This window comes from Talpa occidentalis, unplaced genomic scaffold (assembly GCF_014898055.3).
Source record: "Talpa occidentalis isolate TD23 unplaced genomic scaffold, MPIMG_talOcc4v2.1 talOcc4.16, whole genome shotgun sequence".
Classification (NCBI taxonomy): Eukaryota; Metazoa; Chordata; class Mammalia; order Eulipotyphla; family Talpidae; genus Talpa; species Talpa occidentalis.
Window position 1 is genome coordinate 27,180,607 of NW_023601653.1, and position 17,016 is coordinate 27,197,622.

The 17,016-nt window shown below is 36.4% G+C and overlaps 1 protein-coding gene across 2 annotated transcripts in view; it reads left to right on the top strand.

Annotated features, from left to right (window-relative positions):
• The window catches only part of LIN7A (lin-7 homolog A, crumbs cell polarity complex component), a 113,104-nt gene that overhangs the window by 56,911 nt on the left and 39,177 nt on the right, over nt 1-17,016 (top strand). For both annotated transcript variants that reach the window (XM_037513929.2, XM_037513930.2), the window contains exons 3-4: nt 9,787-9,858; nt 12,176-12,385. In XM_037513929.2, the coding sequence (XP_037369826.1) occupies nt 9,787-9,858; nt 12,176-12,385 (282 nt within the window). The remainder of the gene's footprint in view (nt 1-9,786; nt 9,859-12,175; nt 12,386-17,016) is intronic.

The following is a 17,016-nucleotide window of genomic DNA, read 5'->3' on the forward strand; positions in this document are numbered from 1 at the left end:
GTGCACAAGCAATGTCTTTATCCTATTTTAAAAATGCTGTGTGGTAAAAACACTTAACATGAGATATATGCTCTTAACAAATTTTTAAGTGTACAATATAGTGTTGATGGCTGTAGGTACAGAATTGTAAAGCAGATCTTTGAATTTATTCATTTTGCTTAGCTGAAACGTTCTGTCCATTGTCCTTACTAACTTCCCATTCCCCAAAACGTAAGTGAAAATAATTTTATTCTTTGATTCTACTAATTGATTATTTTAGATACCTTATCTAAAGTTAGTGGAATCATGCATATTTTCCTTTCTGTGACTTACTATTTCACTTAGCATAAACAAAAGACTACATGTGTTGATGAGGATGTGGGGAAACTGGAGCTCTTACCTAACTGTTGGTGGGAGATGCAAACTGACACAGCTGCTATGGAAAACAGTATGGTTGTTCCTCCAAAAATTGAAAGTAGAAGTACCCACTTTTGGATACTCATCCAAAAGAATTAAAATCAGGATATTGAAGAGATATTAGTAGTCGCATAAGATCATGTGTTCCTTGAAAGTCTTGACAGATTATGCTTGAGTTTCACCATGAGCCTGGCTCCCACGATCAGACTGATAAAGGATGGGGTGAGGACTAGAGATATCTGTTGTACCCTTTGCTTCATTGCAAGAAAAAAAAGTTTTAAATTTACATGATTGCGTTCAGAGGAATATGCCAAGATACTGCATCTGATGGGACACATCCATATAGTTTCCTTTTCAAAATGTACCACCTCTGGGATTATTATCAGTATCCTTTCTCTCCTTTTTGAGTAACTGAACCTTCACAGTCTTCAAGGCATATAAGTAAACAACTCATCACAGTAGAAGAGAAAGAGCTTTGGGCAATATGGATAATTCAAGCCAAACAGTATCTGTCATTTGTAACAGTGTTTGTTTGTGTGCTGTGAGGATTATGTTTTCTCTCTTATGTGAGAGGGGATTATGTTCTCTGTCTTATCTTTGAAAGGACACATTGATTGCCTTTTTGTAGAACTAAACTTAGAACATTTTCGGCCCTACCTTCATAAACAAAGTATGTTTAATTGTGTGTGTTTGCTTGACTTTAATTGCCTTTTTAATCTACAAAAAAATGGACAACAAAATCATTATTTCTAATCATATTTAGTCCGGAATAAATAAACTTGCAAAAACAACTCTTATCAGGGTCTCCCGGTGGCGCAGCGGGTTGAGCGCTGTGCTGTGAAGCTGTCTGCAGCTTCTGCAGCACGTGTTCGATTCCCGGCCAGCCAGGGAGAAACCCACATGGTGTGGCAGACCTCCCCTGCCCCATCCGCTGCTCCCCTCAGCAGTGCCTTCGGTCTGTCTGCCTGTTCTGCTCACCACTCGTTCCGGTAAATTCTCTCCCCTCCCGTGCCTCTGACCTGTACTCCAGTTCTTGTATAAATAATAAATCTTTAAAAAAAAAAACTCTTATCAGAAGTTGATTTTAAGTCAACAGTTTTAAAAATATCTTCTTTTTCCCCCCTCTTTCTTTTATCATATTTGCACATGTTTAAGAAATGGGATTATAAACCAGAACTTAGTGATCATTTTCTAGTCATAACATGCATTTTGTGAGGTTAATTATACAGACCCAAATCTAGTTCCAGGACCAAAGCTGTACTTAATATCTGGAATATAAGAGAAAAGATGAGATGGAAAACTCACTGAGAAGAGTGTAGTTTGTATGCTTCCTCTCATCTTCAGAACTTGCATTACTAGCTGTCTACAAAATATGTCTTGGAGATTGCAACTATTCAAACAACATTATCCAAAGTTAACTTCATTGTCCTGCATCCCTGCTCATGCCACCACACTGGACTTCTCTTTGCTCATCAGGGCCTAGTTCACCAAATCCTATTCCGTTTACTTTTTAATTGTATTCACTACTCTTCTCTCTTGCCTGCCAAAATACATTAGTCTCCTTTCCAAACATAATCCATTTATGATGTCACAAATGCTGTGTGAGATATACTTAAAATAAAAATGTATTCATTGTTTATCTGAAAATCCAATTGAATTGAGCATTCTGTATTTTTACTGCACCTCTGGAAGCTTTATTATTAGCTATAAAGATTTTAATTCAACCAACAAAAGACAGGTTGGTTCTCAATAACTGAGTTGAATTATTTCTTTCGTGTTCATTTGATGAGTTGCTATGACTCATATTACAGTGATAACATACTAGAAATTTATCCAAACTGATTAATTCCTTTTCCTGATAAAAATGTATTTTTGGAAGTGGAATATGATTTTATAACACTTGCAAACTATTAAACACCCTAATAACTTTCAGCAATGCTGAGTCAATATTCTAGCACTTTGGGTTCCTTCTGAGATTATACATTATCTTAATCCAATAAGTAAATAGAGACATATTTTAAGTTCCAAATATTTTTTGAATTTTTCCAAAATAAGCAAATAGAGGTAATCCAGTCTTTTTGACTGCTGCTAAACTAATTGGAAATGACAACTTCCCAAAATTTTGCTTAGGCATTTCTTGTCACAGGGGACTCTGGCTGTGTAACAAGGACAGGATGGGAACAATTGCCTTCAAGGAATTCTTTTTTAGACAACCATAAGGAAAGAGATTTCTCCCTGGTGGCTTGGTCATCTGCCATGTGGACCCTGTAGAAATGCTCTGTTTATTTCGAGCTTTCATTCTTTCTTTGCAATTATTAAATGATTTGTATACAAGTATTTAATTTGTACCACCTTATGAAAGTTATATGTGTTAAGAATGCATGAGAAATAGAAACCAATTATTTAAAAAGTAGAGAAATTAATGGTTAATGGCATAGTTTTTTAATTTATAGACATTCTTCAGTTTTATAGCTTCACAACTAATTATTGTGTTACATAAAAGCAGAGTAATCAGTTGTGAAACCATAAAACTGAACAAAGTATTTCCTGTTCCCTTTGGAAAATTAAGTATATGGCATAGTTATTTTATTTTGTTTAAAATAAGTGATACAAAATATTTTCTGGAAATTTCAAAACTAATAGAGATTCTGAGGACTGTGTTACATAATATACAAATTGTCCTGATGCTTCCCTACTGAGTTCTTGCAGAAATAAAAACAAATTAAAGGATGTGCCATCTACTGTCAAGCACAAGGGGGCATTCATTTTCTTTTTTAAATGATCCCAGAATGCCATTCTTTTTTTTTTTTTTTTTATAGAGGCATGTTTATTTATTTATTTATTTGCTTGTTTGTTTTTGTTTATACATGCACTGGGTACAGTCAGAAGCGCGGGAGGGTGAGAGAATTCACCAGAGCCAGAGCAGAACAGGGAGCAGAGCAGGCAGAAGGACCGAAGTACACTGCTGAGGGGAGCAGCGGGCGGCAGGAGAGGTCTGCGCGCCATGTGGGACCCTCCTCTGGTGGCCGGGGAGCAGCCGGGGATCGAACCGGCGCCGCGGAGGCTGCGGGCAGCTTCGCAACCCAGTGCTCAACCGCTGCGCCGCCGGGGAAGCCCTAGAATGCCATTCTTGAGAGGTTTCTCATCTCTTCCACATTACTTAAGAGGTAGAGTTCTGGAGAAGTTTCTTAATGTGCCCTTCTCATTAGACTTAACTAGTAAACAGCATTTAAGAAAAAAGTTCCAATTCCTTTGTCACATAGTTAGGCAGTTGCATAAATATTTAAAGGGATCACTTTGTCTAAAAAGATCCTCATCTTTAGGACATGAGATTGGTCACAAATTATGAACCACTTCAACTCAGCCTTTCCTTGAAATACTGCACATAAAGACTGGATCATGGTTGAATGTGGAAATACACATCATATATACTATGAGATGTGCACTTCAAGTTTCAGTGTTATTGGTAGCATAGTTGGTGGTCCAGAGTCTGCAAATCCTCTTCTGCCTTCCATCCTTCCTTCTCAAGGAGTTGCAAAACAAGGAAGCCAGGTGAAAGAAACATAAACAAACAGGAGAAACAAATTACTACTTTGTTATTCTAGTGGACAGAGCCCAGATCCTCTCTGGTAGAATATACATTGGAGAATGAAGCTTAGCCCTAGACATCTAAGTGAATTCTCTGTTGTACAGTCTGAATCTGAAATGTCTGGTGTGGCCTAAGAGGTGGAATATAAAATGAGAGCACCAGTTACATCTTCTCCACTCAGCCAACATCTGCATAAGATTTTTATGATGCGGATGCAGAAAGAGGTGTGTCTCATAGCTACCAACCTTTCAGTTACTAAATTGGTACCACTAGTAAGACCATAGCTTGATACAGTTCCTGGATGCTGGCCAAACTCACAAGCAGAAGAATTCTTTTCCTGGGAGAAGAGCAAACCGCTGTGCAGAGGCTAACATGGCAGGGAGAGTCTGAAAATATCATATTTATTTTCAGTCTTCAAGTTCAGTGATTTGGGGTTGTTCTTAATTATAAATAATGACTTTCTATTGATAACTTGGTTGCCAGATGCATCTTGTCAGGATACAGTTGAGGTAGGAGGCTCTGTACTAAGGGTGATTTTTTAAAAAAATTATTTATGTATACAAGAACTGGGGTACAGACCAGAGGTGTAGGGGTGAGAGGATTCACCAAAGACAGAGTGGGCTGTAGAACAGGCAGATTTACAGAAATACACTGCTGAGGGGTGTAGTGGGCAAGAAAGGAGAGGTCTGTTGCATTGTGTGGGCCAGCTCCCTGGCCCGCCAGGGATCCAACTCATGTAGTGCTGCAGTGGCTTCAGAGTGCTGCGACTTACCCCTTGCACCACCAAGGAGGCCCCAGTCCTAAGGTTGATTTTATTTCTTGGAAATAATAGTTGTATCCATGACTATCACCTGAGGTTTCTTCTTCAGTGCTAAAAGGGACTATTGTCTAATCAAAGGCATTTGCTATATACTGCATCAACAGGGTTGAAAAAAATAATGGTAATGAAGTCAACTGCCTGAAAGAAGGTCTTTTGTGTTCTTTCTGGTAAAAAGCTGCCAGAAGTCATTTGTTTTCCTAGTCCAGAGTTGAGGACATAAAGAATATGCCGCCATACAGTTGTGACAGAACCAAGGAGGAATGCTTCCTCTTTAAGTTCATGACTCATTCTTGGAAGGAAAGGCAGTGCCATATAGATTTTACCAATAGTACCATCAAACATCTGTTTAAATGACTGAACCCACCTCCACAAATCATTTTAGTTTAATCGAGCTGCCCTTTTCCTTCTTATACCTGTCATTATTTTTCTTGTCCAATTGGTAGCATATTTTTGTCGAAATTGATGGCCATAGAAAGGTGTAGAAAAAGAGATTGCCTTGGAAATTGTATCCTTCTTTAATTTTCACAGGACTGACTTGAGTCTTGATGTTCTTATTAGAGCAGATAAGAAGTGTAACCGGTGTGTACCACTTTTTTTTTTTTTTTCAAAAAGTGGTTGGTTCTAGACATTGAATTTCATACCCTAAATTCCGTTATGGGAATTCCAACACAGCAATGTTAAATAGAATTTTTCTACAGTTATAAAAGCACTGGGGACTACATAGGATATATACATAGGTGGAGAGCAACAACTTCAAATAAATAAAATTTACTTATGGCTAGAGAAAACTCAAGGCAAAAATTAGATATGTTTTTTGAATATCTTTTCTTTAATTGTTTAACCAGTTTTCAATTGGTAAGGAAATATTTCCGCAAAAACTCCGAAAATTAGTAGGCCACCTTTTCAGTTACTTAAGCTCTATTTATTGCATTGCAGTCAATCAAGCTCAGTATGCACATTCACATCAAGACACTCAATTTCTGTATGCATGGACCCTGCTCCACTACATAGAAGTAAATTTAGAGCCCCTAATTCATTTTATATGCCATTTCTTGTCTAAAATCAGCTTTCTGAAACCTGACTTATTTTCATTATATTATGATAAATACATTGTGGTTTAATATTGTGAATGTTGTCTAATTTCCCAGGTGACCTATAACTACAAAAGGATATAAAGGATTCAATATTTAATTTTAATAATAAGAAATGTTTTAATATTTTAAAGTCAGATGCCACTTAAAATATTTTTCTTTCTTCCATTCATCTGTGTTTCCAAATTTGAAATATCAAGAAATTAAATAAAAAATTATAGATAGTATAGATACAGCTTTCAGTCTTATTAATATATACTTAGGTTTTTTTTTTTAAAGTACATTCTTTCTTTTTTTGATAAAAGTCATATTTAACAAGCTTTAACGAACACTATAATGTGGTAGGATTTGGATCATATCATTTTTCCATTTGGTCTTTGTTTCTCACTCATTTGCTCTAATAATTCTGATTATATGTCTTTCCACTATTTTCCCTCTTGAGGTAACTTGGTTTAATGTCATTTTCAATTTTCACTATGTTGCTGAAAGTTCTTTTTCTTTTTTCTAGTCACTGACACAGAGGGGTTTGTTTAATCCTAATTGTAATTCTGTTGACAATCTAGTAGCCAATCTATCCATAACAAAGTACCTGAAATCTATAGAACATCCTATGTTTGAAAAAGATCTTGTCATCCATTAAGGTATACCTGTCACTTTCTACTTTTAGAAACATTGAGGAATATGGCTATTGTCATCTTTTTGTTATATTAAACACTTTCATAAATAAATGTATATCTATGTATTTCAAACACCATAATTTCAGCTTCCAGAACACTATTAACTTTCTGAATACTTCCATCTCTTAACATTTCCTGCTTTTCCATGAAAAGCATTTTCTGCTTGATTTAAAGTTGAATTTATTAAAGTATAATTTACACTGGGTAATATTACCCCTTTTGGGGCTTTTAATGATCACACACAATTATATAGCCCTTACCACTATCAAAATATAGAGCAGTTCCAACACTCTTTTTCCCCACCTTCCCTCATGTCTTGTGGTCAACTCACCACTACTTCCAGTTTTGGGTAACTTTTGATCTGTAGTCTATTGCTTTCCCTTTTCGAGAATGTCCTATAAATGAAATATTTACAGGCTTCCTTCACTTCAGGGCACACATGCATCTGAGATTCATTCACATTTCTACATGTATAATTAGTTTGTTCTGTTTTATTGCTGAGCAGTATGTGTGTACTTGCTCCAAAAGAGCAGCACTTTCCCAGAAGCCTTTCATCTAATTCCAGCCAATTTTCATTGAACAGAATCTGGTCATGTGACCAGGCAATGGTGAAAAGAGGGTATTGAAAATGGGGTTAAGCAAGGTGAGCTAATATAGGGTCTACCTCACACTGGAATTTTTAAATAATACTAAAATATTTAAGACAATAAAACTGTAAGAGCAAAAGACAGAGTCATCAGGGTCTGGTTTTGAACTCAAAGCTTTTTTAAATTTACTAGCTAAACCGTCCTGCATTATTTTCACTGCCTTGATTCTAGCAGGCATTTATGACATTGGAACCTTTATTCTAATGGGCAACATACAGGCAAAGGTACAGTGGGGACATGATCAAGTATGTACATGACAATAATAACTAAAATGCAGTAGTGTTTGGTGATGGGGATACCTGATTTAAACATTAATGCCATTCTCTGAGCAGGAGATGATGAGTTAAGGTTGAACAAAGGGGTTAGATTTGAGCAGAGGGTGGAGATAAATCCACTTAAATGAGCAGAAGAGCAAGTAAGTAAAATGCGTTTGTGAAACAAAATGGCATACTTTCATGGCAATAACATGGACACATGTCAGCAGCTATTCTGATAACCTGGAGAATTTGTACTAACAGATCCCACATTTATTTTCCTTCCCCTTTTAGATTTCCCACTGAAATTAAATACCTCAGTTGTTTAGTGAAGGTATAAGACTAAAAGGTAGAATCAAAATGGTGCTTCTACCTTTCTTGTCAAACCAGTTTGTGTATTTTCTCCCCTAAACATGTCAGCTGGGAAAATTATTCAGCATTTGTGGGGAATCAACCAAATGTATTTGAGAAATGATGAGTGAGCTAAAAAATGCTGGGAAGAGATTAGCCTCAGATATACGATGAATGATCACTGAATGGATGAATAAATCAAATTTTGAATTATACATATTTGATTTATACATGAAAAAGGAGCTGGTTTATTGCTATATTCCTATTTCATCTTTTATTGAAATAACTAATACATAAACTCTCCAAAAAACATTACAACAGATACAAAATAGACTTTTACCTCTGTGCATTATGCACTTGATATTTACAACTTTATTATTTAAATCATTAAAAGGAACATGTAGCCCAATATATTTAACCTTGCTATTTTTTGGGAAAAGATCTTTAAACTATCTATTAGGAACTATTCTTCATATTTCAGTTTATTTAAAATGAAGCAATTTATTTTATCACTGATAGTTTAGAAGGGAATGTTTGTAATCTCATCCCTGGCAGTTTAGAAGGAAAACATCCCTTCAAATATGTTATAATAATTTCTATAGTTGTGTCTAAAATCATGATTAAGACTATGGTGGAGGACTATGGGTGCTTTGGTGATGGAAAAGCTGTATTTCTCAAGGGAGAAATCCTATATTGTGAAAAAACAAACAAGGATGTAAAAGAGTAATAAGTCATTAATAATAATAATAATTAAAAAATAAATTAGTAATGATATCCACAGTTTAAGGAGTGTTATTCAGAGCAAGTGCCTTAAAAGCATTATTTCAAATAAAACAACAACCAAATTGAAGAAATATTCCTTATCCATTTTTCAGATTGGCAAAACGAAAGTCAAAGTATAGAAATGGTAAAACAGAGTTCTTAGAGTGCCCCAATTTTATTCTAAAACTCAAATTTAGATTTGATAGTCCCCAAACCTCAGTGCTTTCTATATCATTCTGGGTGCAGACTTAACTGCATCTTTTCTATTTCATCTAAATATTAACTTGAATATTAATATTAAACTGAACCATAGTTGCTCTATTGCTCTTTGTTACCACTTTAAATAATCTCTCACTTTACTTACCTTTGCTCCTGAATATGTTTCTATATATCTACATTTATGAATACAAATATGAACAACAAAATACATTCCAGCATGCTGGAGAAAGATATTGTAACCCAGTATTGTGGAATAGTAATTGAGAAAATTATTTTGCAAGTGTTAGCCTGACTCAGGAAGTAACCACAACATTTTAATGACACATTTGAGAAATGGGGCTTATATATAATGGTAAAAATTTTTACAGACAAAGTAGTTTTTTAAACCAAATGTAAAAGAGGAGTTTTTGAATAGCCAAAAAAAAAAAAAATCTCCAAATTTTTAAGTAAAAGTGGTTGCCTTCTCTGGCCCAACTCTCATATCTTTCTCTCATTCCCTGAAGTAGGAGGGATTTTGGATTCCAATTATCAGGATAATTGATTCCAACTTATTTCATCTTATGATAGAGAACTTTCATTTTATTTTATTTATTTTTTTTTAAAAGATTTATTTATTTATTTATACAAGCACTGGGTACACAGTCAGAAGCGCGGGAGGGTGAGAGAGTTCACCAGAGCCAGAGCGGGGAGCAGAGCAGGCAGAAGGACCGAAGTACACTGCTGAGGGGAGCAGCGGGCGGCAGGAGAGGTCTGCGCGCCATGTGGGACCCTCCTCAGGTGGCCGGGGAGCAGCCGGGGATCGAACCGGCGCTGCAAGGCTGCGGGCAGCTTCGCAACCCCGCGCTCAACCGCTGCGCCACCAGGGAGGCCCTGAGAACTTTCATTTTATAATGAAAATTTCATGCCTTATCTTCAATGAAAGAATTGATTTTCCTAATGGCCTTACACTTTCTTTTTTTTTTTTTATGTGAACATTTTAGGTGTATCAGTATATGCATGAAACCATAACTGTCAATGGCTGCCCCGAATTCCGTGCCAGGGCCACAGCAAAGGTAAGCCTTGAGTAACTTTAAAAATATACTTGACCCCAGTGATCTAGTAATTGATTGTGCGCGTGTGTGTTTCAGGTATTCTCGTGTGTACACTGTAAGAGAATTTAGACATCAGTGGCAGCCCAGAGTCTAGAACCAGTACTACTTCCCAGGTAAAAATCCTAATGGAAAATTAAACGTTTCTGCTGCTTCTGTAGCTTAAGAAAGGAGAATGATTTCATTCAACTCACTAAATGTCCATTTGGCACAAGCAAATCTACTGGTTCATTGTTTGAAATTTCCCATGGTTTTCTTATACATTCCTCTGATCCTAAAGGACCTGTTCCCTATTCAGTGCATGAATATTTATTTGCATAAGATAATTCTAAATATTTGAATGAGACATGAAAAGAACTCATCTGCTACCCACTGGTGTAGGGTTCTTCCATGTAATCAGCAAAGCAGTGGGTAGCTTGCTGGAAGAATGTGACCTTGACCTCTAGAGGACAGCCCTGTCACTTTTTGTGGTAGCGACCACACTTGCTCTTTCACAATTCAAACCCAGGGGTTGCAGAGACCCTACTTATGAAAATGTTGCAGCAATAGGATCATAAAATTATCTATAAAATAGACCATTAGGAGACAATCTTTTTGAACTAAAATCACCGATGCAGTTCTTACTGTACAAATACAGAGATGTTCTAATAGATATGCAAGTTGCTTTTTAAAAGCTTTTCTCTTTCTAATGATGGATAAGAAATAAGAACTGGTGAAAATAATTAGAATTTTCCATTTAGTTCTTTTGTGTTACATCACCTCTTATTTGGTTTCTCTCCTGATATTTTATTTTCATTCTGTAACTGAACACTGTAGATTTGTACATTTTTTTTAACCCAGACAAAAAGAGGGTATTATTATCATTACATCATGCTTTGCTTGTACTGAAGTGGAACACACACAGAAAAATGATCCCTACATGGTTTAATTAAGGGGAAAGTGAATTATGTAGTGTTTTACCATTCTCATTTCTTATTCATGTAGAACAGCAGGATAGCAGCATAATGTTGCAATAGCACAATATTTTCTGGTTGTTTCTGGGCTGTCTGCATTGCATCCATGTCAGCCATTAAACTCTATGCATGACACAAGGTTTGCATGAGCAAATGCATGCAGCTAAAAACCAGCCATTATTTCCATATCATTCACTATCTTTCACTAAATGCAGACAATAGCATAATGCTAAATTGATGTGATAATACTGTGTGTGGAAAAGAATATATAGTACTTGGGAATCAATATTTTCACAGTGTTGACTAAATCACTTTATAGTAAGTATCTAATCAACTGTGGTTAAGGCAGGTTAATGGAAGCAGAAAATAAAAAGCAGGCAGAGAATCTTTCCTGGATAAAAGTGACTTAAATGCTGTTATTTTGTTTCCTTGGGGGTGGGAAGTAATGGTAAGTTGTTTCCTTCAACATCCTTTTATAAATATATGAATTTTAAAATAAAGCTATACCTATGTGAAGTGGTATTTTATACATATAGGTATAAAACCATAGGCTGCTCATTTTGCCTACATTGCTATAGTAGTTGAAATAGTAATGTAAAGTGGAGGGGAAAAAAAAAACCTGTGCCTGATAAGATAAAATCCTACAATAATATGGAATATTAATGTGAAGTACTATTAATATGTTTGAATCTATCATTTTATTTTAGCTGTTGTTCTTTTAGATATCCTCAAATTAAAAAAAATTCAAGTTCAATTTTTAAACATGAACAAAATTGTCTAAGTTGGTGTACTCACAATAGGAAAATTATATATGTACTCATCCAATGTGTATTTACACATACAAATGTCCTCAGTATGAACAAATATTTACGCACATTTATGTGCAAGCGGAGAGTTAGACTATGTCATACAAAGGGGTCTAAGTTACAATCTCTGCCTCTTAAGGTGCACACAGTCAACATATGTGCTTAATAATTATAGTATATGTACCATATGTAGGTAGTATATGTGCCAAAGCTAATTGGATTCTAAGAACAGGAGGAAATGCTAAAGGAGGTAATTGGGAGAGATTTTTATAAAGAAGAGACATTTTTTTTCTCATAATGGATATGCTCTAGAAAACTGGAAATAGCTGGCTGAGCTTTACAGAGAAAAGAATCATACATGACAGCTATATGAAGAACGCCCTCCCTTCTGTGTTCTTTCTTTCACAGGAGAATGCTATAAAAATATGAGGAATTACCTGATCTACCCACTGCAAAGCCTGTGATTAGTCTTATTTTCCATGATTTATTTATTTATTTTTCCATGACCATCTTTTCTTTCAGGCAACAGTTGCAGCTTTTGCAGCTAGCGAAGGCCACTCCCACCCTCGGGTAGTCGAACTGCCAAAGACTGATGAAGGCCTTGGTTTTAACGTGATGGGAGGAAAAGAGCAAAATTCCCCCATTTATATATCTCGCATCATTCCTGGAGGGGTGGCTGAAAGACATGGAGGCCTCAAAAGAGGAGACCAGCTGCTATCAGTGAATGGAGTGGTATGTTGAACAATCGGAGATTTTCTCCCTTATCATTTTTTTTTTCTATTTCTGACGTCAATACTGAGATCCTAGTACAAGTGGTTATTTTGTGTTCAAACAGCTTCCTAAGTCGATATACAGAAAAGCTGTAATTTTATATTTTTTATTTCTCATTGCATCTCATTCAGGTGTGACAAATATGAATGAGCTAGAAAATCGTCCCAAGAAATTATCTCAACTATATAGGAAAAATTCTCTATATAACACTCTGATTTAATGTTTAGAAGAACATAGTAATCTTAAAGTTCTTTTTATCAAAAGTTATTATAAGCAACGATACATGTTAAAATAAAGATAAAACTCTTTAACCTAAAATGTGTGTAGGGATTTTTAAATTGCAATTAGAAGGAAGAGTATTTTTAATATGTAATAATAGTAACACACAAGAAAAATGCACAAATAATTCTTTAAGCCTACTGTACAGCAATTGAGTGGGAGGAAAGGAAAAAAAATCCCCCATTTAAACCTCTTCCTTCAAAAAGTTTTATTACATTATTTTTTGATGTCTGTTATTTTATTTTTTATAAAAAATTATTTTACTTTATATATACTATATATATATATATATATATATATATATATATATATATATCATTCTTCCTTTTTGTACAATGTTTGCTTTCTCTGCTCAGATGCAGTCCCTGTAAAAAATTCCCACCACGAATTCACCCGTGCACCATCACCAAAGCCCCTTATGTAAGAATATACTCCCTCTCTTGTTTTGATCATTCTCCCTTTATTAGCCATATATATTTTAGTTTTCACATGAAAGTTAATTTAAAAGTGTGGCTTTTTAAAATAAAAGTATGGACATGTATTTTTTTCATAACTTCATATTCTTTGGATGTCCTCACCATGTAAGAACAGGTCGCTAAAGAAATAACGTTATGAGAAGTATGTAATTCCCCCCATAACTTCTTACATTAAACATAAATAACCTAAAAGCTTAAATTTCAGAAATTCAAATTAGAACATATCAATGCTTACCTTTCTATTAACCTCAGGTCTTTTTTTTCCTAAGAACTCAAACTTTTAATAAAGAAGTTAGTTTTGGGTTGTGAACATATTAATCTCTGCTTAGATCACAAAATCCAAAATAAAATACATTTGGAATGTGATATCTTATTGGTAACCATGGAGTAAAATTTCACATTTACATCTTGTGATTTTTTAATTTCTTTTGACTTTTTTCCTGGCTCCAGTTTCATAGAACCTAAAACCATTCACTCAAATTTGCTGATCTCTGATGTATATGGAAAACACTAATCTATGAATATTTTATGTCACGGCAGCATTCCAGCCTTAAAATTACTGTCTCATTTACTTTTTCCATCTAACAATGCTTTGGGGTAAGCTTTTTTTATTGACTTTTAGAGGACTATGGCTTTTTTAAAGCATATTTCAACTAATAATTTCAGAGGTGACCTTACCAGTAGAGGCTTTAGAGCGAGGTCATGAAATTATGCCACATAGTGATCTATAACTCAGTGTATGAATTTATGTTTTTTTCCTGATAAAAAAGCATAGATAAAAAGATTGTGTAGATTTTAAAACTTTATGAAAAGGAAAAAAACCCAAAATATAACACTATTAGCTATAACTATAAAAAGCAATAATAAATACATGTAAAATCAACTTAAAAGATGTTTGTTTTCTAACTATCAAAGGAACTAGAGCACTTTTGTTTAACCCATGTATTTTTCAGGACACACAGCTATAGGAATTTCATAATCACTTATCCATCCCTTGTAATCATCATGCAAATTTATCTGGGAAGCTGGAGGGGATATTAGAACTGTGAAATGAGACAGATCAGGCTCTACCCTTCAATATTCCTATAATTGTACTTTAATATCCTCTAAATCTAAGTTTCCTCATCTGAAAAAAGGGAGGCATAACTAATTTGAGGGGCTCTCTTAAAGATTAAAATGAGACAAAATGTCTATTGAGAACTGCTCTGTGATTACGAGGTCTCACACAACGTTGAGTCAAGTACAGTTACCGAAGAAGGCTGAAGAGGGTTAGCAATCTCCTTCTAATGTTGCTAATGCTATTTATATAAAAATGAAGCTTTAAGGCAAATTCTGCTACACATAGAGGCATATTTTAGCAAACATCTGTTAGCAAGAAGGTATTAATAGACTCATATAACCTCTTCCATAAATTCAGTGAAGTTCAATGAATTTCCTAGTTCTCTGTCCACTCAGATGTTTCCCTCTCCATGAAACAAGGGTCCCTTGAGGTAGATGAAACAACATTCCAGGACCAGGAATTTGTTACCCCTATATTCAGTATCCTGCAACCAGAAGTCCTAATAAACCAGTGGTTGAAAATAGGACAGTTTAATATTCAAATTTAAACCACTAACCCCAGTCTGGTCTATGGTCCTTCTTAAGATTTTTGCACCTTGTCCGTACAAAGGTGGGAAATGTTTCCAAACATCTTTAATATTCCACATATACTTAAAACCTTTAATTTTACCAAGTAAGTTACATTTATTATGTTAGGTAGCGTCATTAATTTCACCAGTGGGAATTGATTTTCGACATATTTTGCTAACAAGCAAAACATCGTGTATGGTGCAGGATAGAATTGGACTTTCAGAATGAACTTGATGGTGCACGTATACATGCTGAAATTTATATGTCATAATGCAATGTGACATCAAGAAAAAAATTAGGAAATAATTAATAAAACCATTAAAAAAAATTAAAATAGGTATAACAACTGCATTTTAGCATGGCCAGCATGCAGAGTTGCCTTTCTGGTATCATGCTGGCTAAGCACCCTGCACTCATCTATGCTTCTAGAATAGGAGTTTAAAATATTGCAGATGGGGCCTCCCTGGTGGCACAAGGGGTTAAGATGCAACCTATGAAGTTATACGCAGCCACCGCAACGCGAGTTTGATCCCCAGTCAGGGAGTTACCCACATGGTGCAGCAGACCTCTCCTGACTTGCCCACTGCTCCCCTCAGCAGTGTATTTTAGCCAATCTTCATGTTCTGCTCCCCACTCTGTCTCTGGTGAATCCTCTCACCCCCCACACCTCTGGCCTACACCCCAGTTCTTGTATAAATTAATAAATCTTTTAAAAAATTGCAGATTCATGTAATCAAACTAGGTATTATAAACTATATTTTGAAGTACTTAATAGCAATTTATATACATTTTAACAGTGTCTACTACTTATCAGATGTTTATCAGAAGATGAGCTTTCCTTCTGTAAATGAGAAACTTTATGACCCAGTGGGTTTCCCGTAGTAACACACAGAAGATTTAATCGAAGGCACAAGCCCTGGGCTTCTAACACCAAATCCAGAAGTCTTTTGTAATTCCAGGCAGATAATAGTATTTAATGAAAATAAATTACTCTGCAATGGAAGGTTCAAAAAAGAGAAGTTATTAGTAAATGATCAAATGATTTCTGTTTATACTTTAAAATAAAGTACCATTTGGGGAAATGAATATGGAAATTTTCAGAATATGCCATTCTTAACTGGGGGAATACATTTTTGGAAAGTGCTGATTTGAAGGACTGAGAGTAATTAGGATTAACAAATCTTAACTATTTCAGTGTGAGTACTCAGGAAAATTTTTTAGTATCCAACTTAAAAAACAAAGAATTATTACATGGCCCTTTACATCTGAGAAGACATTTAAAAAGAGTCTTGATTATGTTTATTTCTATACTCTGCCTACTTTTCAAAAGGATAGGATGTCTGTTAAAAAAGAAAATATGGCTGGAGTCGCGAGAGCCGCTTCCTCACGCGTCTTCCCGGGGGCTACTTCGTGTGGGCTGTGTCCTCTTCTCTCAGTCCTGGCCTCCACCCTTTAAATGCCATTGAGATTAAGGGGGCGGAGCAACATGGCGGCGAGGAGACGCTGCAAGTAAGATCTCCCATTAAAAAAAGTTAATAGGGAGGAAAAGCGGCAGGTCCCAGTGAGAAGTGGGACACGGAAGATAAACGGGTGACGCCAGCGAACTGCCCGAAGAAGAAAGTGGCCATAAAAGAGGACTAGAAGGGAGGGAAGCACAGAACCCTGCTCCCCTCCCCCGCCCACAGAGGCGGCACTCTCCGACCGGCGGAGAGGAGGAAACAACAAACTAAAACGGCCCACAAGAACAAACGACGCAGCAAGCGGGACTGTGAGTGGAAAGGAACTATTGCAGCCACCACACCCCGTGAACGGGAGCTGAGGCGAACCCTGCAGGATTTGCCGCGGCGGTGAGGGAACGGCTCCGGGCGCCATTAGAGAAGAACAAAGACCCCGGGAGACGCGCACACAGCCAGGGCTGCCGGTAAGCTGGCGCGGAAACGCGGCGCGCTCGGGGAGCTTGAAAAGCAAGTGCAGACCTGGATCGCGGATGCCCAGGTCCCCGCGCCTGCGACCTAGGCTTGCGGGGAGACGACCTAGGCTTGCGGGGAGACGCACGGAGGTCCTCACTGAGGTGAAGGTCCCTCCCTGAGTGAGCAGGAACCAGGCGCCCAGGCACGGGAGCTGTGCAAAAGGCGCCATTCCCGCGCCACTGAACTGGGCTACAGCCCGCGTCCTGGAACTGAGGGCTTTGAACTGAGACCTGGGGCA